General features: G+C 39.0%; 1 protein-coding gene across 1 annotated transcript in view; it reads right to left on the minus strand.

Annotated features, from left to right (window-relative positions):
- CAPS2 (calcyphosine 2) overlaps positions 1 to 25,981 on the minus strand; it is a 47,158-nt gene that overhangs the window by 16,538 nt on the left and 4,639 nt on the right. Inside the window, exons 4-14 of the mRNA XM_024212165.2 lie at positions 24,153 to 24,198; positions 23,923 to 24,048; positions 22,847 to 22,879; positions 19,448 to 19,633; positions 14,861 to 14,983; positions 9,773 to 9,840; positions 7,194 to 7,313; positions 5,525 to 5,599; positions 4,639 to 4,734; positions 4,436 to 4,529; positions 3,176 to 3,291 (exon numbers count right to left, since the gene is read on the minus strand). Of these exons, the coding sequence (XP_024067933.2) occupies positions 3,176 to 3,291; positions 4,436 to 4,529; positions 4,639 to 4,734; positions 5,525 to 5,599; positions 7,194 to 7,313; positions 9,773 to 9,840; positions 14,861 to 14,983; positions 19,448 to 19,633; positions 22,847 to 22,879; positions 23,923 to 24,048; positions 24,153 to 24,198 (1,083 nt within the window). The remainder of the gene's footprint in view (positions 1 to 3,175; positions 3,292 to 4,435; positions 4,530 to 4,638; positions 4,735 to 5,524; positions 5,600 to 7,193; positions 7,314 to 9,772; positions 9,841 to 14,860; positions 14,984 to 19,447; positions 19,634 to 22,846; positions 22,880 to 23,922; positions 24,049 to 24,152; positions 24,199 to 25,981) is intronic.

Consider the following 25,981-nt stretch of genomic DNA (forward strand, 5'->3'; position numbering starts at 1 on the left):
CGCCAGGAGCTGCACATCCTCATCTAACTCCACCTCTTCCTCAATAACTTCGTCCTCCAGGTTCGGTCCTCTTTCTGCTGCCTCCGTGCCCTCCAAAGTATCCATGGGGCTCTTGGCAATGGAGATGGGGTTGCCACTGAGGATAGCATCCAGCTCCTTACGGAACCGGCAAGTCTTAGGTGAAGCACCTGAGGGATGGTTTGCCTCCCTCGCCTTATGGTACGCCTGCCTCAGCTCCTTTATCTTTGCTCTGCACTGCAGCGTGTCCCCATCATAGCTCTTTTCACACAAACTTCGAGAAATCTGCCCGTAGATATCCCAATTCCTTCGGCTCAAGCACAGCTGGGACTGCACAGCCTCCTCTCCCCATATACTGATCAGATCCAACAGCTCTGCAGTGGTCCAAGCATTTGCTGCGATAACCCACCATGGTCACCTCGAAAGATGCGATGAGACCTCTCCACACCGAGCAAACAGAAAATGGAATGTAAAAAATTCCCGGGGCTTCTAAGGGGATGGGGTGGATGGTTATCTATCTGGCTGCAGGGCAGTGGAGTTCAAATTGCTGACCTGAGCGATCAGGAAGGGCATTGTGGGACATCTTCTGGAGGCCAATGAAAGTGATGAAATGAAGCGTGGTGTCTACACTTGCACTTCATCAACAAAAATGTGGAGAGAAAAGACGTAAATCTCTCATGAGGGTGGTTGTATTTTGTCGCCAAAATGGGGCATTCTCCCCGACAAAAGTCACCTCGCAGTGTGTACACACTCCCTGTCTGGGTCGACAAACAGCAGTTTTGGCGACAAAACTTGGTAGTGTAGACAAGGCCTCACAGTTTTGGGCAGAAGTCAAGGCCCTACATGCCTATCCAATGAAAAAGCCCCCATGTCCTGGCAGTATGAGGGTCAGTGACTTATGGCAGCAGAGCATAGCTCCCCTAAAAAACTGCCTATAGCACCTCCTGGACTTGGCTTAATGCTTGCACTCTGCTGCCACACTAGCCCCTCTCTGAATTCCAAAGGTGGGAGGCATTACTATTAGTGATGAATGAGGAGAGAAGCTGTGCAGCAGAAAGAATATATTCATGAGGTGCAAAGTGCCTTACGTGAGTTATCAACAATTAAACTCTTGTCCTCCATTTTGTGAAAACCTTGCCATAATTAGAAGGAAAAAATAGCTGTAAATATATCGATATACTGTATATTACTGGACACAACAATATACAGATAAGTTGTAAATTCTAGGGGCCTGTTTCTCATTTACAGTAAGGCCCCTTTACACCATGGCAGTGTAATGGGGCCCTAAAGTGGGTATTAGTGTAATTGAGAACAGGCTTTATATAGCTAGGCATTTTGATAGACAACATGAAATTTATAGCAATAGTCAATTAAGTTATTCTAATAAAGTCTTTAGATCTGAATGAATGTCTTAATTGTGGCATCGTTATTGCTTTGATAGGACAGGATGATTTAAATCTTTAAATATATATTATAGGCTAACATTGACTCTTCACCATAATTTCAGACAGCAAACTCCATGAAAGTACATCTTAAAATCACTTAATAGAATTAGGATTGTTCAGACCACACAGTAATGGAATCATAATCTTCAAACAAAATTATTTGTATATTGACAATGAAATCCAGAAACCCAAAGGAAGGCATTAAATGTACATGACAGTTTACTTTTGCAGAGATATTTAGCTGAGTCCAATTTACAAAATAATGTACATTCAATGATTAGCCATTCATCTAGCTGTTACAAAAGTGAAATAATTTTTTTTATAAGTTCCCTTATTTTAGTGTATGAAACAAGTGAATTTATCAAAGCCTATTTTGAAAGAATAAATGTAGGAATTCCCCTTCAAGAGAGGTTTTCCACTGTAGAAATACACAATATCTCCAAGCTGTATTACATTTCCATCCTGGATTTCACTGGGCATAAGGAAGAGAGGAAACAAAGAGAGAAAGGAGGAGTCCTACCTCACATCCACAGCCCACCCTCCTGCAGCAGCACCCCCTTGGGATGAGGAAATGCTGCTGCCCAGGTGGCTGAGTCTCCTTTCTGTGGGGAAGGGGAAAGATCCATGTACAGAGTTTCTCTTAAGGACACAACCAGGCCCTACATTCTTAGTGAAATGTATTAAGATTACTCACATTTCATTATGAAAAAGTTACAGATGTTTATTCAAGTTATCTTCTAAACCAGAAATGTCACTCACTGCTGATTAGGTACACTCCAAAGTCCACGGCCGGCACTTCCACTAGGCGACCCTAGGCGGTCACCTAGGGCGGCAGGATGTGGGGAGCGGCATTTCGCCGCCCTCTGCAGAATTTCGGTGGCGAGGGGCTTCACTCACTCCGGGACCCGCCACCGAAGTGCCCCGAAGACCTGGAGCGGAAGGACCCCTGCCGCCGAGAACGCAGTTTCAGAGGAAGAGCTGTCGCCGATTACTGTGGAGGAGCGCTGCTGCCTAGGGCGGCAAAAACCCTGGCGCCGCTCCTGCCAAAGTCATTAAATCCTCTAAGTGACATTCTTAGCCATTCTTTGCCACATTCAGCCATGCTGGTGGTCAGCGAAGGGCCAAATCTAGCCAAGATAGTCAAACCTTTATTAGTCTGCATTGACAAAGATGACAAGGACTAGAGAGAGATTACATGGTTACATTCTCTGGCTTTCAGGTTTCCCAACCTGGCACCATAAGAGGTATCTTATTGTTAGGGAAATGCACCAGTTACATCGTATTCCTTTCTTTTCTTTCAGTTTTTTGGCTTTCTTTCCCTTAAGGTAGGAAGCGGAACGTTTATTCTTTCAAATGAAGTAATCAAAGCTATTACCATCAGAAAGATAGAAATCATATATTAAAACCTATCTAATTTGTCTTTAAGTTCAAGTTCAGCACCAAAATGCAGAGAATAAGACCTTTAAGGAATAGAAATCTTTTATTTTACAACTGTTCTCTCCCCCCCCAATAAACAGTTAAAGGCTCCTTTGTACGTTACTTCAAAACCATTCATTCAGATGTCTAGTTCTTCCTAATAAGAACCTAAATGCAGAAACTTTTAGCAGCATGAATAAAATGTATTTGTTTAAAGCTTGTATATAAATTTTTCATTTGGGAAGATATTTGCAAAAAAGGAAAACTAATCAGAAAAGCTAGTCTATTGCACTTACTTTAGAATGTCAATTGCAGCTTCATCAATATTTGTGACACGAAGGGTAAGTATTGGGTTCTGTTTAATGCTTTCTGGAAGGCTAAGATTGCAACTCAGAAAAGTCAGGTTAGCACCCTGTAGGTAATAACAAATGAACGATTTACAAGCAAGTTGTATATTCTATAAAATATACTATACAAGAAATTCATGAAGAACTAGAATTTTTAAAATTTTAACAGAAAAAAAGTGCTATTTTAGGATACAATTAGAATATGGCACAAATTTCTAGTTCAGTATTGTAATTTAAAACACAAAACATGAGATTTTAAAAGTTAAGAGAATCAGTAAGTCAAATTCTATGCTAGCAGCTGTACTTATATGGAATGAACATGAATTCCCATCAGAATTAACATGTCTGCCACATACCTAATGAGATCTAACTCACAACTTTGTTCTCCTTGGTTATCAGGGCCCTCTTCCCTTTCACAGTTACTCACTTTTGTAACAATATATGTTTACAAACCCTTTCCCAGCTGCAGCTTTGTGCCCTCTGGTGGAAAATAGTAGAACATGCAGCCTGTTTTGAGACTACCACTGACATCTCTAGTATTTGGCTGGGTGCTTTTATATAGCACATGGTACAGACTAGAGCTGGGAGGGAAAGGGTTTTCCCATCCTGTAAAAATCTAAGATTTCAATGCATTTACTGTTTCACAATATAAAAAACAAAAACCTTTCAAAATTTTTGCAAAAAAAATGAGAGCATCCACCCCAGAATAGTAGCCCAATGGTTAGGGCACTCATCTGGGATATGTGAAACCCCGGTTCAAGTCCCTGCTCTGCCTGATTTGGAGCAGGGACCTAAACCTGAGTCTCCCACATCGCAGCTGAGTGCCCTAACCATTGGGCTATTGGCTATTCTGCGGGTCGATCTCCCTCAACATTCCATCCTAACCTGAGAAATCAGTTTCAAATAAACTTTCACTGAAATTGACATGTTTCCACAAAAAGTTTTGGTTTTGACAAACTGGCATTTTCCAACGAAAAATTAGTTAGTTGAAAATTCCCGACCATCTCTAGTCCAGACTCTTTAAGACTTAGGGCCTCAACCAAAGAAGCTGAAAGTTAATGGAAAGACTTCCATTTACTGCAGCATACTTTGGATCAGTCCCTTGAATGCTAGATTAGAGTCCTTGCTTCAGCCCAGAATTCAAACAACCCAAGTGGCATTTCCAAATCATCAGCAAAGTTGATATATTTTCAATAGAAAAATACTTACAACATAAAAGTCACTAAGATCATATTGTTGTCCTTTTCTTTGTCCATGCTGATGACTATAAACTCCTTTCTGAATGAAAGGTAAGGCATTTGTTCTGTGAGATGATTTAAAATAAATTTAAATAATTAAACTTGAAAGTAAATTCTTCTGGATATATTCTGGAGAATTTTTTCTTGAGAATTTTTAACAGTTATTTATCCTACCTATTTTTTCCAAACTGTCGATATTCATATACAGTAAGAGATCTGTCATACATAAAAAAGAATCCAATCAGCTCTCTGCAAGCATCACGCCCATTCCTACAACAGTAATTGAAAAGCAATATTAGAGTTTTGTAATCTATTTCAATGTAATCTATTTCAAACTGAAATGGGATGAGTATATCACTATTTTGAAACATGCATCTTTAGTAGCAGTTCAATGGCAAATGCCCTACAATATTATTATAATAATTATTTTAAGAATATTACTGTTTTTGATTGCTTTAGTTTAATTTGAAATATTGTTCAATGTAGCTTGTGGATCCAGCCACATATCTAAATTAAATTTTAGGCTATTTGTCTAAAATGCTTTCCATAATCCACATTCAGAAAGAGTTTTCACAACTCAACCAACAGATTACAATGTATTAGGACCAGCTATGTTCATCATGATCTCTGAAGCTAATGGGCTGAATGCTCAGCTGCGTCCAGAAAGCACTGGCTGCAGCAAAAGACATCAGAAAGGAGTCCTTTATATAACCCTGATTCTTGGGTCAAATGAGACTCAGGGCTGTTCTAAACTATGTCAGCATATAACAGCCCCTTAAGAAAATTAAAATTACACATATGTCTGTAATGTACAATAGAGCCCTGCATTGGACTATTTTTAATCTCACTCCCACCCGCTCCTGCTATTATGGAGCGGGTCCTGTGGGACCTGCGAGATCCCAGTCTCGCTGCACGGCTCTACACTAGTTCCACACAGGGCTCTAATGTACGTATTATAAGCACATACTTCTAAACAGATGTGTAATGTACTGCAATTATTCCAATATGCAAAAGAAAATAATTCATTACTCACAGATTTAAAAAGGAGTTCTATGATTACCTTGATATAATTCTGCCATCAAAGCGTAACTTATTAGAAAGCACATTTTCAGTTAATGCTGATCTGGTCCTTATTCTGTTAAAAGAATTCACGACATTTATCTACAGATATATTCCAAAAATGTAAAATTTTGCATTAAATATCAACCATTTCTAGAACTACCAATAAACCTGCATTGTGGTAACCTAGTTATGAGTTGATCCAGGTTACCCTTTGCTGTTGAGTCATAAAGCAGATGAAAGAGCTGGAATGCAGGGAGAGCAAGCCTGGATATCTTTGGGGCTAATGTTATTGTCCCGGGGTGCTCCACTCACTGCAGGTCTGGCGCCTCCTCCTGGTCACTCTGGTGATTAGCTCTGGAAGACAATGCCTCAGTCCACAGTTTGCACGCTGTCACCCTGACTCTGGTCTGCAGCTCCTCTCGCTCCAGGACCCACAGCATCTCCTTTGTGACTTAGCTCTCCAGCTAGATCACTCAGCATTCCCCATTCTGGGATACAGTCCATCAGCAGTCTTCTCATTCACTGCCTCAGTTCTGTGACACGCACTCGGCAGCTGTTAGGGGAACCCTCAGCTCAGCAGTTCTGGGCTTCCTCTCTCTGGCCTCACTGCTTCTGGACTGCTTCCTACACCGTGGTTCCCCTTCTTTCTCTGGGTGTACCAGCTCAAAAGCTTCCTCCTTCTTCCCAGAAAGTGACTGCTGCCTGTCTTCCTGAAGCCTTTCCCAGCAGCTCCCCAAGCATTCCTCCCTCTTCCCAGGGAGTGACTGCCCTTTCTAAGCAGCCGCCATCTGTAGCCCCCTACCTGGCTTTATAGGCCCCGCCTGTTCCTGCATAGGTGGGCCTGCTTGCAATCACTTAGTTCTCTGCACCCTGGCTCCTCCTCCAGGTGCAGCCTGGGCAGTTAATTGGCCACCTTAACCCCGGTCAGACCTATGCAGGGTGGACATCCCATCGGTGTTATTTAGATGTGCTAAGAAGAGTTACAAATCTGTTGACTCTTTTTCTTCATTTTCCTTGGCTCTCTCGAGAAAAACCAATGCTGGAAAAGCATTACTCAGAAAAATAGTCCCTTAAGAACTTAACAAACCTTCTACTTCATCTCGACACTGAAGTGGCATTCAATATTGGAGCCTTTAAGTTTAAGATTTTTTTTCCACATTCTACATGTACTTTTGGTAAACCTTTACACTCAAAGAATCATCAGGAAAACATCGTTCCCTGAGGCAGAAAAGGCACATTTATCTGTGACAGCCATAGTGCCACTGCAGGAAGGCATAGCTTGAAGCCATTGGATTCAGCCATAGTAATGGATAAAATACATGAAACGGCATGAGGAAGGCTTAAAACCAAAAACAACTAAAGAGACAAAAAAAAACAACAACCTGTCAAAGTGTAGCAATAACTAATACTAAATATCATACCTCCAAGACTGCATATATATAGACTTGTTTTTGCATCTCTAAAACTGGATGGAACAAACTTTACTACACTTGGCAAAAAAAAAAAAAAAAAAAAAAAAAAGAAAGAGAAAGAAAGCGAGAAAGACCAAGCACGAAAAGTTTCAGCCTGAAAGGAATCGGTTTTGCTAAAGTTACAACTGGTTGAAATTACACCTATAAGCCCGTAGCTCAAAAAAGTCCAAACCACCACCGCAAAAGAAAACTTACTTTGTTTCATGTAATGTTCTTTTTCTAAAGCGCAATGGTGCTGTCCCAAGACCTGCAAAGGTCCAATCTCTCTGGTAAGTACCAATATCTGTACTTTGCTCTGGGTCACTTATTACAGCCCTGACCGAAAAAAGAAAAAAAAGCAACATTACTCTATGGCAAAAGTTCTCAAACTGGTGGGCACCCCTCCCCATGTGTGTGTGCGCGGAATGTATTCTGGGGGGCATGAGAAGCTATGGGGGGGGAGAGGAGCTACTGAGCACATTTTACCCACAGCAATTAATAACTAGCAAAGCTGATTCCTCCAGACATATCAGGTCCTCAGATGGCGCTGTGCATTTGACTCTAGATGGTTCTGTGCATTTTGACGGATTTCTGTTAAGCTTGCATAGCATTACTGTCATAACTATAAAGGGAAGGGTAACAGCTCTCCTGTGTACAGAGACTCCAAATCCTTTTACCTGTAAAGGGTTAAGAAGCTCGGGTAACCTGGCTGACACCTGACCCTAAGGACCAATAAGGGGACAAGATACTTTCAAATCTTGGGGGGGGAAAGGCTTTTGTTTTGTGCCCTTTGTTTAAGGGGTTGTTCGCTCTTGGGACTGAGAGGGACCAGACATCAATCCAGGTTCTCCCCATCTTTCTAAACAAGTCTCTTATTTCAAAATTGTAAGTAAAAGCCAGGCAAGGCGTCTTAGATTTACTTTGTTTTCTCAACTTGTAAATGTACCTTTTACCAGAGTGTTTATCTTTGTTTGCTGTACTTTGAACCTAAGACAGAGGGGGGTCCTCTGAGCTCTTTAAGTTTGATTACCCTGTAAAGCTATTTTCCATACTGATTTTACAGAGATAATTTTTACCTTTTTCTTTAATTAAAAGCCTTCTTTTTAAGAACCAGATTGATTTCTCCTTGTTTTAAGATCCAAGGGGGTTTGGATCTGTATTCACCAGGAGTTGGTGAAAGGAAGGAGGGGGGAAGGGTCAAATTCTCCTTGTTTAAGATCCAAGGAGTTTGGATCTGTATTCACCAGGGAATTGGTGAGAGGTTTCTCAAGGCTTCCCAGGGAGGGAATCCAGTGAGAATGGTGGCAGCGGGACCAGAGCTAAGCTGGTAGTTAAGCTTAGAAGTTTTCATGCAGGCCCCTACATTTGTACCCTAAAGTTCAAATTGGGGATACAGCCTTGACAATTACACAAAGTCGTTGCCATCTGTACATTAATCTGTTTGCTCCGACACGGTGTGCACATTTAATTGTAAGCATCGACCACAATCACAGTTTTGCTTTTGCTCTCATTACAATGGATCATTGGCTCTGTTTGACTAAATACCTTACTGTTTTTAATGTTTAGTGAGAGTTGCATATTGATTATTTTTTTATCAGTATATGTGCTTGTGTGGTGGGGGTGGGGGTGTAAACTACTATAGACACTAAGAAGTGAAGCGCGCTCAAATAAGTTTGAGAACCATTGCTCTATGGTAAATATACATTTGTAGATCATTTTTGTTCTAACTCTTGTAAATGCTAGAGTAATATAATCATACTTCACAGGCTGGCATTAATTGTGCATACCTAAGGTACATTAAGGAAAATAAGCCTGATAATCAGTTACTTCAAGCCAGGGCCGGCTCCAGGTTTTTTGCCGCCGCCAAGCAAAAAACCCCCCAAAAAACGGAGTGCCGCCCCTTGAAAAGTGCCACCCCCAAATGGCTGGGGTGCCACCCCTTGAAAAGTGCCGCCCCAAGCACACGCTTGGAACGCTGGTGCCTAGAGCCGGCCCTGCTTCAAGCACAAAGAAATGCAAGAATTGTCCGTTAGTGCACATCTTATTGTGTTTCATCACATATACTTTTAAATAAGAAAAAAATTCCAATGTATTTTGCAATCCGAAGCAGCACAAAGTTACTTTCATTCCCTCTGTCCCCTGCAAAGGCTCTATCACTTTCCTGTGGTTCTTTCCAGAGACAGTCAATGCTGTTACTTATACTGCCTAGTGAGGGTCACCAAACAAAATCACAAAATCCTTCCTCCTTCAAGGCACTGAAATGCTGTCTACAGTGCTTCAAAGACCTGCCAACCCCTGGGTGTTAACTGCCTAGTTGTGTGACATTGTCCAATTCAATCTCTCAGAGCCAACTCTGTAAAACTGGAACAATATTGTCTTACTGCAAAGGAGTGTTGTGCTGATTAATTCATTACTGTTTTAAAAATGTGAGTTTCTCAGAAGAAAGTTTCACTACAGAAGTATAATGTATTACAAACGGCACCAATATATTTTGCAAAAAAGCATGCAGATTAGCTCTCAAGAGTGTCCTACTGTAAAACACTAAAATTAGGGTGCAAGTGTTAACACATTTTTAATTCTTCTGAGAGATACTTAGATCATACTTACGGCATTAAAAATTAGAAGGTTGATCATTTTCATCACAGAAGTTTTACAAAAAAATTAAAGAATTTAAAGAATGTTCACAAATTTTAAATAAAATAAAATAATACTTCCTTCACAAGGTAGGGCACACTTTCAAATAGTTGATTCTTCTACAGTGTTAACTTGTAATTATACTTTGTATATTCTCTTACCTAGATAACTGATCCACCATCACTTGCTCTACTACAGTTTGCTTTCTCCTCTCCGCAGCTACATCCTCCTGAAATGAAAAACCCATTAAGAGCCTATGAGATACAATAAACACTTCAGAAAATAAGATGATCTTCAGAAGATGCAGTTAAGTAATATGGAATTTTCATATGTGTCATTTCACTCTCTCACCTTATCTTTTTTTTAATCAAGAAAATTATACGGTGAATGAGGTTCAGTTAAATTAGAGCCACATAATGCATTCTGATACAGTTAAACTGTTTACATATGCACTAGCTCTGTGTAATTTTATTGTCTACATATAAAAGAGAAATCTAACATTTATGCAGAGGGCCAGATTTCTTTATATTTGCTCTCACATTACTTTCAGTAAGTGTATTATTTAAGTGGGACAAAGCATAAGAGAAACTTCCCTCCCTGTCCAATGTATCATAGGAATCAGTGCAGATACAAATTATGGTTTGAAGCAATGAAGATTTACCTCTACCAATTTGATTTTGTCTTGTGAAAGATTCTTTTATGATTTATTGTCCGCTCTCAATTATTTATTTGAAAGCAGGTCAGCTATGTGCTGGAATATTCTCCTCCTCGGATATATGACAATTGGAAGAGTCTTATAGGAATCGCCCTATTCATTGGAGAGATTATCCCAACTATTCTTCCTTGCTGGCAGTGGGTTTTACTCTCTGGCAAAACCCTATCATTTAATATATATCCGATTTCTTAACTTCTCTACTGCATTTAGGTTTGCCCTTATTTCCATGACATTTATATAGTTGGTTTTCATGGGAAGACAAAGACATTGTTCAGTGTTTTTTATGTAAGCTCCCAACCCAATGTGCATGCCTGTGATTAGTTATCTCTCTCTATCTTTGATCAGCTGTGACTCCCTTTATCTTAGTGCAACTCTATTTCACTAATGTGCTAAATACAGAGACAATCTGTGATTGAGAGAAGATTTCCCGGGTAGGCATTTTTACATGCGCAAGCCAAATTCCATATAGACCAAGGCCTACTATAGTTGAAGAGGATGAAAAACTGGTTGCCAATCAAACACCAGATAATTTTAAAGGATAATCACTAACTTTACCAAAATTGTTAAAGGGTTAAGTTGTAAAGGATTTAATTCACAAGTCTCCCAGTAAGTCAGTTTTCTCTCTGCATAGACCATTGTACATCGCCTTTGTGGACCTAACCAAAGCATTTGACACAGTCAGCAGAGCCAGTCTATTTGCAATACTAGAAAAGATAGGATGCCTACCAACCCTGTTAAGTCTTATACGTTCATTCCACAACAACATGAAAACAACTGTCCAGTTTGGTGGGTCCACTTCGGACAGCTTTGAGATGAAAAACAGAGTGAAGCAAGGATGTGTTCTTGCCCCTACACTCTTTGGAATCTTCTTCTCAGTACTCTTGAATTGTGTGTTTAAGGACATGAAAGATGGAGTGTATCTCCACACAAGATCAGACGGGAAACTCTTCAACCTGTCCCAACTTAAGTCAAAGACCAAAGTCAAAAAGGTGCTAACCAGGGAACTTCTATTCACTGATGCTGCCCTCATAGCCCATAATGAAGATCTACTACAAGAACTCAAGGAAGGCCTTTCAAGTGCTTGTCAGGCATTTGCTCTCACCACCAAGAAAATGGTTGTATTAGAACAGGGAGTTCCACAAGATCCTTCAATTACCTCGAACGCAAACCAGTTAGAAGTAGTCCAAAAATTAAGCTATTTAGGTTCTACAGTGACCGCCAACCTCTCACTGGATGAAGAACTAAATGTTCGCATTGGAAAGGCTGCCACCACCTTTAGCAGACTAACTAAAAGAGCATGGAACTACTCAAAGCTTACCATCAAGACCAAAATGCTAGTGTACCAAAATGCTTGCATCCTCAGCACTCTCATGGTATGCTGGGGAAACATGGACAACTTATGCTAATCAGGAGAAAAGTTTAAACAGTTTCCACCTACGTTGTTTACACCGCATATTCAATACCAAATGGCAAGATACAGTCACCAATGCAGAGGTTCTTCAAGGGCAAATTTACCAAGTGCGACATCCCTGCTCAAGCAAAGATGACTGCGCTAGCTGGGCCATCTGAGTAGGTTGGAAGATGGACAGATACCCAAGGACATGTTATACGGGGAGCTATCAGAGGGAACTAGAACAACAGGACGTCCCAAGCTTCGCTATAAAGACACATGCAAGCGAGATATGAAGGAATTTGGAATTGATCCTGACCAATGGGAAATATTGGCAAGTGATCGTAACAAGAGGTACCATCATCTCCATCAGGGTATCAAAGTCCATAACAGAAGCTGGCTCCTACAGCTTGAAGAGAAAAGAGCCCATAAGAAGCAAGCAGCTCCCAACCAAGATACATACATTTTCAATAACTGGCAAAGATCATGCAAATCTCAGACTGAACTATTCAGTCACTTGAGACATTGCAAACCATCTACATCATAGGCTGCAATTCCCACAGTCTGTCGCAGACGAAAGGATGCCAACACTATCCAGCAAGTATGAATTACCACTTGCTACAATAGCTAACTCAAATACATCACAAACTGTTTATTCTGAACAGATTTTTTTCCTTTCTGGATTTCTGAATTACAAATGCTTGGTTTTCATCTGTGATGCAGTCAGGTGTCACAATTATCAGTGCATTATATTAAGTTATTGAACATATACATTCTTGCCCACTACTTGACCCAAGGGATAGGTTAAAAGTAATTATACAGACGCTCCCCGACTTACGCAAGTGTTCCATTCCGGAACACCTTGCGTAAGTCGGGAACATATACCCAACAATTACGAAAAAAAACCCCACACTTATGGAATGTACAGAACTTTTTCCATAAGTGTGGATTTTTGTAAATCGGGTTTGCATTACCCGGGGAGCGTCTGTATACTAGAGGACAAAGTGATAACTGCAAATGTAGTCCATGGAGCATTTCCTAAATGCCCAAAGATTTCGACACTAAGACTCAAGCAGTGTGCATGTTGGGAAGGGAGAATCCCATTTTAGAGAGTGAAACTTCAACATCTGAATTTAAATTCAATGCCAGAAGACATTTTCTTTTTTAGTGCATCCTTCATTCAGCTGTTAGAGAAATTCATGGTGGGTCTTTTACAAAGCTATTGAGACAAGTATTTGATTTCAATAGAGGTCATAGGACAAAAGGAAGGAACTCTACTGTGAACAAAATAGCCTTTTTATTTAGAAGGAATACAACTTCTCCTGCAAAATTCTAATTGGTGACATCCTGGAGCAAATCACACAAATTGTACCATGGTCTTCCTTAAACAGAAGAATTCTCATTTCACTCATTTTTATAGATCATTTAGATATTCTGCATAGTAAATATATCCAAGACTTTATACTGCACTCATCACCATAGTATCTGAGTGCCTTCCAGCAGTGTGTTAAGCCAGGTGACCACACACCTGTTAGTATTGTTTGTTCTCTCATTCACTTCCCAGAGGAAGAAACATGTGGAATGGTGAGCCTTGGTTTTGTAGGATGTTGTTGTTTTCTTAGACGTACCTGTTCCTATGTGTTTATGTTAAAGAAGGCAAGGTCAAAGAAATGCACATTGCACTTGGGAGTGGAAGCTGGTGAGGTTTGTGATAGACCTTGGTTACTGGGGGAGTTATTTCCAGAGTCTGTGACAACCTCCAGAGAAGGTCCTGTCTCCCATACAGATGAGCTTTACTCTTACTGTTGAGAGTTCCATTGTGTCAGAGAAGCAAAGTTGTTGACCAGAAGCTTTAAACAATCGTTTAGGTATCCTGGGCCCAGGCTATGGAGAGCTTTGAAGATAAGTTCCAAGACTTTGAACTTGGTTCAAAATTCTATGGGAAGTCGGTGTAGAGAGCATAGGGCATGTGCAATGTGCTCAAAGTAGCCTGTGTTGCTGAAGAGATATGCTGCAATGTTTTGTACTTGGCATTTCCTAAGTGCTGACGGTTTCATGCCAGGCATATTGCATTGCTGTAGTCCAGCCGAGAGGTAATGGAGGCATGAATAACTGAGGCCAGGTCTTCACCCGCCAGAATGGGACAGAGTCTCACAGCCATTGTGATGTGAGAGCTCAGCATCAGCGAGGAATCCAAGAGTACTCCTAGACTACAGACCGAACTGACCAATTGTGGATGCAAACCTTCAATCAAAGAAGACTGCATCATGGTTGCTATCTCCTCAAAATACTCCTCAATACAAATACAAAATACTCCTCAAAATACAACTTACCCCTAAATTATTTTTGATACTGCAAAACAATGAACAGAAGGAAATTACAGAAAAACTTCCCTTTAAAAGTATGTATTAATAATAGTTACACTCAAAGGAAATGTTAACATATATTATATATTTAAGAATCTTTTTAAGGCTTTTTAAAAATAAATATGCACAACTGACAATAGGTCTGATATTTTCAGAAAAGAAAAAAAACGTATGGATAAGAACTCAAATTATATATATTACATATTAAATCTCTCTCAAAGCACTAAGGATATGACAAACCAACTCTAAATTGAAATTCTAAGTTAAGGATGCCTTGGCAGCTTTCACTTTTTGTGCCTATGTATTTTTGTATATGAGATATCCAAGTTCAACAACTATTTCAAGACCTTCTGATAGAATATTCTATGTGCTACAGTCCTTAATCACAACAGAGTGAGTTCAATACATCAGATCATCCATAAATCAAGCCTTTTTGTTGTTTTATTGGTGTAGTCCAGCAAAAAGTCAAGTTCTGGAGGCTGCTGATCATTGCTGAAATAATCCTAAACTCAGTGTTTGGAGTTCTTGTGCTTTTTCTGCACAGTTCTGACAAAAGATCACAGAAGAAATAGAAGAGAGGTCACCCAGTTAATTTCCTTGTCAATGCTAGATCATGTATGATTTAATCAATATAAATATATTATGTAAACATACACATATATACAAACATCTATCAATGAGATTTTCTATATTTCTACAGCATATCAAAATTTATACCTACAAGCCTTGATATATAGGGATATTTATATAACAATTTAATACCATCCAAGAAACTTACAGCTTCTAACTTCCTTATGCTGTGCTGCATTGCATAGGGCTTGCTTGTATAGCATTGCTGCAAGAGGGCTTTCTCATCAAGAGCCGTAAGATCATGATCAGTCCTGTCTTCAAGCTGTGGATCCTACAAAGAAATACACTGTATTCTACTTACAACATCATGGACAATCAGTTGTAGCAAACAAAAATATTTTTCTTTGGTTTAGATCAGGGATTCTCAAACTTCATTGCACCGCGACTCCCTTCTGACAACAAAAATTACTACACAACCCCAGCATGTCTAATGCCACCCCTGAGACCGCATTAAAATGGTGTTGTGACCCACTTTGGGGTGCTGACCCACAGTTTGAGAACCGCTGGGTTAGACTTCTCTTAGACATTTCCTGCAATTTTACAGAAGTTAACAGTGCTCTTAAGAGGAGATGGATGGACAGGGTAAATGTAATATATTTAGAAATGAAGGGGAAGAAATACAGACTTTTTTCAGAAGAATTCCCCAGAAGCTGAGTTGGTTTTTTTTAATTAATTATGCTGAATGCAAAGATCACATTTTCATAAAACAATTACTTATGTTCTCAGGGACTGATTAAAAAAAATCGGATTGTGTATTCTATAAATTCTAGAGGTCATCTAGTCCATCCCCCTGCACTGAGACAGGACCAATTATGCTTAGGCCATCCCTGACAGGCGTTGACTAATCTGTTCTTAAAACCTCCAACAATGGAGATTCCACAACCTCCTTAAGTAACCTAATCTAGTGTTCAATTATCCTTACAGTTAGAAAGGATTTTTTCTAATATCTAACCTGAATCTCACTTGCTACAAACTAAGCCAATTACTTCTTGTCTCACCCTTATTGGACATGGAGAACAGTTGATCACCACCTTCTTTACATATTTGATGACTTATCATGCTCCCCCTAAACCTTCTCTTCTTTGAACTAAAAATGTCCAATTCTTTCAGTCTTTCCTCATAGATTATGTTTTCCAAACCTCTTATCAGTTTTGTTGATCTCTTCTGGACTCTCTCCAGTTTGTTCACATTTTGCTTGACATGTGGTGCCCAAAACTAGGCACAGTACTCCAGCTCAGGCTTTACCCGTGCAGAGTAGAGAGGAACAACTACCTTCCATTTCTTATATAAAACCATCTTGTTAATATATCCCACAACATTTGCCTTTTTTGGCATAGTATTACACTGACTCATATTCAGTTTGTGATCCACTATAACACTCAAATTCTTTTCTGAGTACTACTGACTCACCAGCTATTTTACATATTGTTTTTCACTGAATAATAGAAATGTAGGGCTGAAAGGGACTCAGAGGTCATACAGTCCATCCCACTGTGCTGAGGCAGGACCAAGTAGACCTACCATCCCTGAGAGGTGTTTGTCCATCCTGTTCTTAAAAACCTCCAAAAGATGGGATTTCACAACCTCCCTTGGAAGACTATTCTGGAGCTTCCCTATCCTTTCAGTGAGAAAAATCTTCTTAATATCCAACCTAAATCTCACTTGCTGCAGAATAAGCCAATTACTGCTTGTCCTACCTTCAGTGGACATGGAGAACGATTGATCACTGTCCTCTTTATAACAACCCTTAACTTATTTTAAGGTTGTTATCAGATTCCTCTTCAGCCTTCTTTTCTCAAGACTGAATATGCTAGTTGTTTTTAACCTTTCCTTATCGGTCAGGTTTTCTAAACCTTTTATCACATTTGTTGCTTTCCATTAGACCCTCTCCAATTTGTCCACATCTTTCTTAATGTGTGGCACCCAGAACTGGACACAGTATTCCACCTGAAGCCTCACAAGAGACAGGTAGAGCAGAACAATTACTTCCCATATCTTACATACAATAATCCTATTAATACACTGCAGAATATTAGCCTTTTTTGCAACTGCAACATATTGTTGGCTCATATTCAAGTAGTGATCAACTACAACCACAAGATCCGTGTCTACAGTACTACTGCATAGCCAATTATTATCAATTTGGCATTTGATTTTTCCTTCTTAGGTGTAGTACTTTGCACTTGTCTTTATTGAATTTAATCTGATTGATTTCAGATCAATTCTCCAATATATTGAGATCATTCTGAATTCTAATTCTGTCTTCCAAAGTGCTTGCAACCCCTCCCAGGTTGATGTCATCCACAAATTTTATAAGCATACTCTCCATTATCTAAGTCATGAATTAAAATTTTGAATAGTACCAAATGCAGGACTTACCCCTGGAGGACTTGATATGCCCTCTCAGTTTCACAGTGAATCACTAATAGACTGTACTCAAAGACTAGTTATCAGTTATGCAACCACCTTATAGTAATTTCATCTAGACCATATTTCCCTAATTTACTTATGACAATGTCATGTGGGACAGTGTCAAAAGCCTTACTAAAGTCCAGAGATACCATATGTACTGCTTCCTCCCTCCACTAAGCCAGTAACCCTGTCAAAGAAGGAAATTAGAGTGGTTTGGCACGATTTGTTCTTGACAAATCCATGTTGGCTATTATTTCTCACCTTATTATTCCTCAGGTTTCAACAGATTGATTGTTTAATCATTTGTTCCATTATCTTTCTAGGCTGACAGGTCATAATTCCTTAAGACCTCCTTTTCCCCCTTTTTGAAGATAGGTACTATGTTTGCCCATCACCAGTCCTCTGGGACCTCAGCTGTTCTCCTTAATTGTTGAAGATAATTATTAATGTTCAGAGATTGCTTTGCTAGCTCAAGTATTCTACAGTGAATTTCATCAGGCTCTGCCAACTTGAATACATCTAGCCTATTTAAGTATTTCTTTAACGTGTTCTTTTCCTATTCTGACCAGAGATCCTTCTCCCTTGTTAATATTCACTTTGTTAAACATCTGATTACAATTAACTATTTCAGTGAAGACTGATGTAAAAAAGTAATTAAAGACTTGAGGATAAAATCAGGATATTAAAAATAGAATAGCCTGATTTTTCATTTTACTTTTTAAAAAAAAAATATAAGAATTGTTTTACTCCTCTCATGTTTAGAAATATCTTTTGAGTGGGCCCAAAAGCAAACACCAAACACTGGCAACTCCAACTCTATTTTGCCCTCCTCTTCCTCTTTGAAAACATCCACCTGCTATCCTTTCAGTTTCAATTTCAATTGTGCTGCTCCCATAAATGCTCTCTTGCAGAGCCTGGAGAAGTAGAGCATGCAAGTGAGTTACTCTTAGCCAGATGCAAGACAGTGTGATGTTGTGCTTGTGCAGGAAATGAAACTCACCATCAACAAAACACTATCACTGACAAGGTGCTATAACATGCACAAAATAAACACAATTAGAAAAAAAAAGGATATTTTTCCTGTCTCAATTCTCTTTCAGTTATAGGTTCTCTTAAGTTTTACTTCGAACACTAGTAAGTACATTTGAAAATTTGATTTCAAGTGGACAGTGTCCTTTTAAGACAATGAAGCAATATACACAGTAGCCATCTCAGCCTGGGACACTAGTCTCCCTCCTCCATAACTTTTTCCTTTCCATTCTATTAATATTCAGCAGCTAAAATTATCCTTCATCATTGTCATTTCAAGCATGTCACTGCTTTGTAGCCCACTGGCTTCCTCTCTCTTTCCATGGTATTCAAACTCATCGTCTTTGATCAAGGCTTCATCCAGTTTCTCTCTCTCTTCAATAGCCATCCCCCTCCACACCTCTTGCTCACCTCCTACTCCCACCTTCATGTCTTTTTCATGCTTCTTCTCACACCTGGAATGATAACTCTTCAGGTGTGCTGAGCATCCTCACCCTCTCCCTTTTCTTCAAAAGAAAATGAAAGGCAACTTTTTTCATTTTGTTTTTCCATTGTTGATCTCCACTCCTCTGCTGTCTACTCCACATCTTTTACACCACCTTTGTCTTATTTTTTTTTTTTTTAAATAGCAGAATTTATAAGATTCATTAATAATATAATACAATTATTATTATTTGTTTGTATTGTGGTAGCACCAAGAAGTCCCAATCAGGGTTTGGGACCCTGTTGTACTGGGTACCATACACACATGGAATAAGCTTTCCCTGCCCCCATAGGACTTACAATCTAAATAGTTCACATTATCTTTATTTATTTTAACCCCTTTCCCTCTTCTCCCCACATTATCTTTTTTTCTACTAATTTTTATTTTCTGTTTGTCTGTAAGTTCTATAGGGCAATGGTAATCAATTTTTTTCTGTTTTTATAAACTATGCAAAGTTATGGCTCTATATACATATTTAAATAAGGATCGAAAGCACTTCACCATTCTAATGTAACATTTTTACCATCATCCTTCCTCTTTTGGAGTCACCAATTATGCATTTTCCTTCTAATAAAATTGCAAATAAGAACTCTCATCTATAGCTCATGCAAATCTTGCTCATCTGGCTGGGAGAAGTGCCTTCCCAAGGCATAGACTTGCTCTCCCACTGGAGACTTATGCTTCTAGTGTTCATAAGAGGAAAGGGTTCAAATAGACTTCCTCTATTTGAATGCCTATTCAACATTAGAGATGCTCAGATACTAATGAGGATGAGCACCAAAGTACATCTGAAAGTTTAAAATATGTTACCTCTTTATCTGCTGTTTTTCTTGAAGACTCCTGAGACTGGGCACTGTTTTTTTTATTTTCTGTAGTTCTCTGAGAATACTGTTTATATCCCTCTTTCATGTCTGCTTCATACTGCTGATATTTTAGTTTGTATTTGTCTGTTGGGGATGGCAGATTTTCCGGTATTGTCTTTTGCTCCAAAGAAAGCTAAAAAGCAAAGAATAATCAGAAATAACAGCCTCCTGCTGTGATACACAATGTCAACAGCAGGATTATTATACTCATTCAGTACATTTTTACAGTTAAAGGACTGATGTTCCTTGACACCACACTTAACATTTAGAAGAAAATAAATACTGTTGTATAACAACATTAGGTTGTTCTCGTGAAACTCTTCTTGTTTTGCTTAGAGAAGTTTTTTCTTCTGCGAATGAAGCAACTCTCAACTATACCCAGAAACCAAAATCCACCTGGTCTCTTGCCAGCCTTTGCAGATGCAGAGGACTGTAAGACTGGAGCAACAGCATGAACCCATATTTGGTTTGGAATGCTGAATGAAGGGGCCAAAGGTTATCTAGATCAGGGGTTGTAGTGGTACTGACTAGTCATTGGGGTGCTGCTCCCTCACCTTCCCCTATACATTGCTCAACTCCAAGGACAACATCAGTTGAAAAGGCTTTGGAGCCAGCTACGTAGTTTCTTGAGTTTCTCTCCTGGAGTCAAGTGCTGTGCTGGGTTGGGTAGAAACAGCAGCAGAAAGAGCAGGGTGGGAGGAGGAACCAAAATGCTTCTTTTCTCCTCTCCTCTGTCTCTCACTGGGTCCTAGCACCTATGGGATTTTGCTGATTTTTCACCACCCCCTTTCACCTGCCAAACAATAGCGGATCCAGCAATGTCACCTTATGAACCATATGCGGGCCCTGCACAAGTAGTTCAGCAGTCCTGGGGTATGTCTACACCACAGAGACTGTACCATGTTGGCATAGCCCCATAGTGTAGACACAGCTTACATTGACAGAAGGGTTTTTTTCTGGTGGTGCAGGAACACTACCTGTCTGAACAACATTAGCATGTCGACGGAACACTCTTCCATCTATATACTATACACTTCCGACACACTGAGGGTTTTTTCAGCATAGTTACATCAGTTGGGGTGTGGGTTTTTCACCCCCTGACTGACATAGCTATGCCAATATAACTTTCAAGTGTAGACCAAGCCCTGTTCTAGAACAGTGTTTCTCACACTGTGAAACTAGCCTCCATTGGAAGATGTGAATCTCTTTCAAGAAAAGTGTAGAAAAGACTATACAAAATGCAAAAGTGAGAAATTATTTCCCACTCACTTGTTGATTTTATGAATGTTCTACAGATAGGACTTGGAGCATGCCTACCCTACAGCCACTATCGCACTGCTTGCTAGATCAATGGAATGGGTTTTTCTGTCGCTGTAATTAAATCCATAACTCTGGGAGGCAATAGCTAGGTCGGTGAAAGAATTCTCCCACTAACCTAGCCACATCTACATTGGGAACTAGGTCAACCTTACTACGGCACTCAGGGCGTGAAATTTTTCACAGCCCTCAGTGACATAGCTAGGTCAATCTCATTGTAGACCAGGCCAAGGAGTAACAGTAGAACTGTGTGGGAATGACCAAGAAATAAAGAAAAAAAATCTATATTTAAATTATTCTACTACCTAGTCTCTTAGGGAAGATTCACCTATAAAGTTTCCTACAGAGGAAGCATGATTTTTTTTTATTATTTTGTGTGGAAGTATTGCTACAATCAGGCATCTGAAGCAAACAATGCAGAAATCATGGCCACACACAAAAATATGTTAAAATATATCAGTGGCACTTGACTACCTTTTCTCCTCAAGGTAGATTCAGATGGAATAGAAACAAAGAGGGAGAATGAGCAGGAGATCTAGTCTCTTTAGGTTCTTATACCACATCCATCACTGTGGCATCTGGGAAACAATGAAGGGGATAAAGAGGGAGAGGAAAGGTAAAAGAAAGTCAAAAAGAGGAAAAGAAGAGACTGGGAGGTAGTCAAAGCCATTTCAACTTTTTGGTAACTTTACATAGTAAAATAGATTTATGTTCACTGATTATCAATTTGAAAAATGCCTTCTAGCAAAAGATTTTATATATATATATATATATATATATATATATATATATATACGCATACACACACACACAGCTAATAAGAACACAGCAACTCACATCGACCAACTTAAGACCACATGCATGTTATTAGAGAGGACAATAGAGAGAGAGAGACAGACACACATATATACAGACTTAGTCCACACCCTTTAACTAACATAGCTATGACAGCAAAACCTGTTGTAAATGCCACTATGTCAAAGGAAGAGTGCTTCTGTCGGCTTAGCTAATGTCGAACAGGGAAGTGATTTAGCTATGCCAGAGGAACTTATTCTGTTGGCTCATGCTGTATCTGCACCAGGAGGCTCTGCTAACATAACTACGCAGGCAAAAAACGTGTAGTGTAGCGTAGACAAGCCGAGAAAGACGGAGAGAGAGACAGAGAAAGGGAGAGAGAATATGGTTTGCAGTGTCCTAATTGGGAAAAAAGTGACCTAATAGGTGGTCATTTCATACAGTGAATGACCATGTTCTAAGTTAATCAATGTGAGTTGCTGTATTATTAACAATTGCTGACAGGTGATAAAAGGTTTTACACTGTACCAAACAATGTTCCAGCCTACACTGGCAGCACAGTGCTGCTTTCTAAGGACCCAGTCCTGAAACCACTACTCATGCAAGTGACCCATTGACTTCAAGGGATTATTTGCTTAAGGACTGCATATGTGCATAGATGTTCTCATGATCAGGCCCTCAGATGGTTAGACTGCTGATATGGACTCACTTTTTGTATTAATTGTTCTTGGGTTTAAAGAAAATTACATATTTTTAAAAGAACTACCAAAGGATGTTTTCCAATTTTCCATCCGGACATACACATATAGGGAGGTTAGGATGCCTTCCGTTCCTTAACTACAGAAATATAATGCAATTTACTAAAAACTGGCATACACCTCTCTCCCTTACCACAGAATATAATCCTGTAGATTTGTACAGCTCCTGAATTGGTTTGAAGTTTGGGAAACCACTTCTTAAGCACATATCAATCTCAGAAGATTAACCTTTGCAACCCCTGAACCTTTTCCTTCTTCTAATCACAAAAACTATAACATCTGATAGCATTTGCATTTTGAAACTGTAACTATATATAATGATAGGAGATTAAAAGTAGTCTCTCAACTAAGCCATTTCATTATCATACCAAAGAAGTTAAAACCTATTTATTTTTCAGGTCATACATCACAATCCTCTGCTATTCAATTGCTAATATGTGCATAGATGTCAGGATGTATTTTTCCAGCTATTTTACCTCCATTTTCTTCTGACAATGTTTTCTAGCCATCTGTTTAATAGAAAGGAAAAATAAATGTTATTTTAAATAGCAATTATCGCCATCTATGCTTCATGAATCAAAAGAAAATTTTTCAAATACATTTTTCTGAAGTTAACAAAACAGAAAAATTCAAAGGACACCTCTTCTCACTCTCAAGTAACAATGACTGAAAAAATGCTCAGCAGAGTCATTATCAAATGTGTTCTTAATTTCAGTAATTTGGACAGTGATTTTGAACAACTCTGGAATTTTCCAGAAAGCAGTATGTTAAAACTGAATAACTGATTTTCCTTCTATAACAACTAGGTGTAGCTGGGTTTTTTTCCAGAATTTTAGGTTTGTACTCAGCACGGAAAGAGAAGAATAAATACTGATGTTCTATTTAGATTTATTTTAAAATATATACATTTATGTTGTCAACCAAACTAGATATTACTCTGAAATTAACTCACAATTCTCTTTGAAAGAGAAAGGAAGAAAAATGTTAATAATGAAGTTACTGCACTCAGCCATTCATAGACTATCATAGCAAAGATCAACTCATATTCTTCCACAAAATAAATATTTGCTATTTGTAAACAAAAAGTTATTTTTCATATCTTATGTTTTAGAACTATTTCTTATTTTGGTTAATTATTTTATTATTTTCTGATTTTCACAATTTTTTTAAGATTTGTTTAGAATTAGAAATCAAAGTTATATGCTACCTTAATGCAATCATAATTTTCAGATGCTTTCACAAATTGTTACTAACAATAGCGACCACTAGTGTACAAATTGTCAGTAGGCAAAATTAAAAGAATTAGTGTATAAATCAACAGTTTACAATAAATAGTTACTGTGATGAAGAAATGGAATTTGAAATTTCTGAAGAGCTTCCTAGCAAAAAAAACCTTCATTAGAAAGCACTTCGACCAATAATACTCTCCTATCTTTTAATTTAATCACACAAATAGAAAGAACTAAATTGTGTAATGAAATTAGATGTGCTTTATTTGCTTCAATTCTTATGAAAGACAGTATTTTTAAGATATCAGTAATGGCAAACTGACCTGTTGTGTCTGATGATGCTGTGCATAAGGAGTCTGTAATGGTGAACCCCAACTAACAGTTGAAGATGAATCTGGAGGGCCAATGCGAGGAAACCTCTTACTGTATGGTATGTAAGAATCTCCATCCTAAAATACAAAGAGAACAAGATTATTTGTACTTATTTCATAGTCAAAAGGAATGTTTTGACAAACTTCTGCAAACTTTTCAGATAATACTAACTCATGATTACCTCTTCATCTGAAGATCCCAGCTTGCCCAAATCAAGGCATGGCACCCTGCAGGAAGTTAAAAGATGGCTTTAGTAATTCTTTAATACAGTCTCTTGCTTTCAATTGCAGTACAAGGGAGCCCTCTGATAATGAAGTGCTTTTCCCCTTCACAAAAATATCTTCACTATAAACAGTTTCACTATAATAGGAGAGGGCCTACCTGGCAAAAGTCCCTACCAACCCCCTTCGTTTCACCTCAGGAAGTGGTAACAGAGCCTTTCTTCATCCCCAGTTGCAGAGGACACTGGCAGCTGTGAAGGGCCCCTGGAAGGCCCTATCTTCACTTCCAGCCTCAGATAGTTCTATCAAGACCATCCTGGCTCCTCTTCGCTCCCCACTAGGAGCAGCTGCAGCAAGATCAGAAGCCAGGGATTTCTCATTACCCCTCTACCACAACAGTATTGTGGCAAATTCTTTCCTCTCCATAATCAGCCAGAAGAGAGGCAATGGGGAAGTAAAAAGTAATCCTTTTTGAATGCAGCTCTTCAAAACTAATTGGAAGGGAATTAGCACAGTCCCAACTATACTGCAATTAAATACCAATAGTGACTCTTCATTCAGCTTAAAGAAATTAAAAAGTCAATTGAAATACATTAAAGCAATTCTGTACTTTTACTTCATTTTAGCCCCAATCCCACTAAGTAATGAGTTATATGCCACAGGAAAAAAGTGAGCTGCATTCACACTGTGGTGCATAGCCACATGCATCAGTGGGGAAAGGCTCCCGCTGTCACACCCTGCCAGAGCTTTCCCCACAGTTCCCTGCAGCAGGGAAAGACTGGCAGCAGGGAGGCAGCAAGACAAAAACAGTGGGAGGGGGAGGGTCATGTTCTGAGCTGTGTAGAGTACATATTCTAAGGATTTACGGGGATCTTTACTCCACTAAGCAGTGCCTCACCAGATACACTACTATTTATACCCATGCTAGCCGGACATGCAATGTATGTATCCTACAGGCCACCGCAAAGAGAGTGCAGCTTAGACGTACTCTAAAAGGGGAGTTATACTGTAACTAAATTCCCCGGTGTACGGCTGCTGGTATTTAACTCTATTTTAGCAAAACAGACGAATGTTGGCTAAATAAAGGCTTGATTAAATTATCTATATTACCAATACATTACAAAACTACCAGTCACACTAAGACTTGGAATGTGCACTTAAAAACAGTACCTGTGAAAGATGCCAGATTTCAGTTTCAAACACTGTAAGCCTTCTAACAACAACCCAAGTATAGTCTGAGCATCAGTAGTACATATTTTCTCTCACTTTGCTACCAACATTTTTCAAAACTCTATTATAACAGAGTCCCTTCTAGGACTGGAAGACATGCTGACTCTCCAGGCCCACCTAGTCAGTGGAGAATGACTGAATACACACAGAGATTGAACTATCCCTTTATTCAGCCATAGACATTCCAAGGTCATGTTTGATACATACTGGCAGAATCTTATGGAGAGCTAAAATGACCGTAAAGATTTTTTAAAATAAGGCAGTTCAGTCTCAAATATGGCACTGATAATAGATGACGTTAATATACCTATTCCCAGGCCTCAGAATCCCCAATTTTGGAAGTACTATACAAAGCAGATTTCAAATCACTTTTTAAAATACTCTCATATGACAATTTCTCTGTATTTATAATGAAATATCTATAAGGAGCAGCAATTCTTCTCTCCTACCCCCTTTCATAATGGTAACAAGTATAAAAGATAGCTTGTTTACAATTAGAAATAACTGCCATGAGCTTAGATAGTAACTAAAAAAGTAAAAAGAACAGGAGTACTTGCCT

This window comes from Terrapene carolina, unplaced genomic scaffold (genome assembly GCF_002925995.2).
Source record: "Terrapene carolina triunguis isolate 2854851 unplaced genomic scaffold, T_m_triunguis-2.0 Scaffold68, whole genome shotgun sequence".
NCBI classification, from domain to species: Eukaryota; Metazoa; Chordata; order Testudines; family Emydidae; genus Terrapene; species Terrapene triunguis.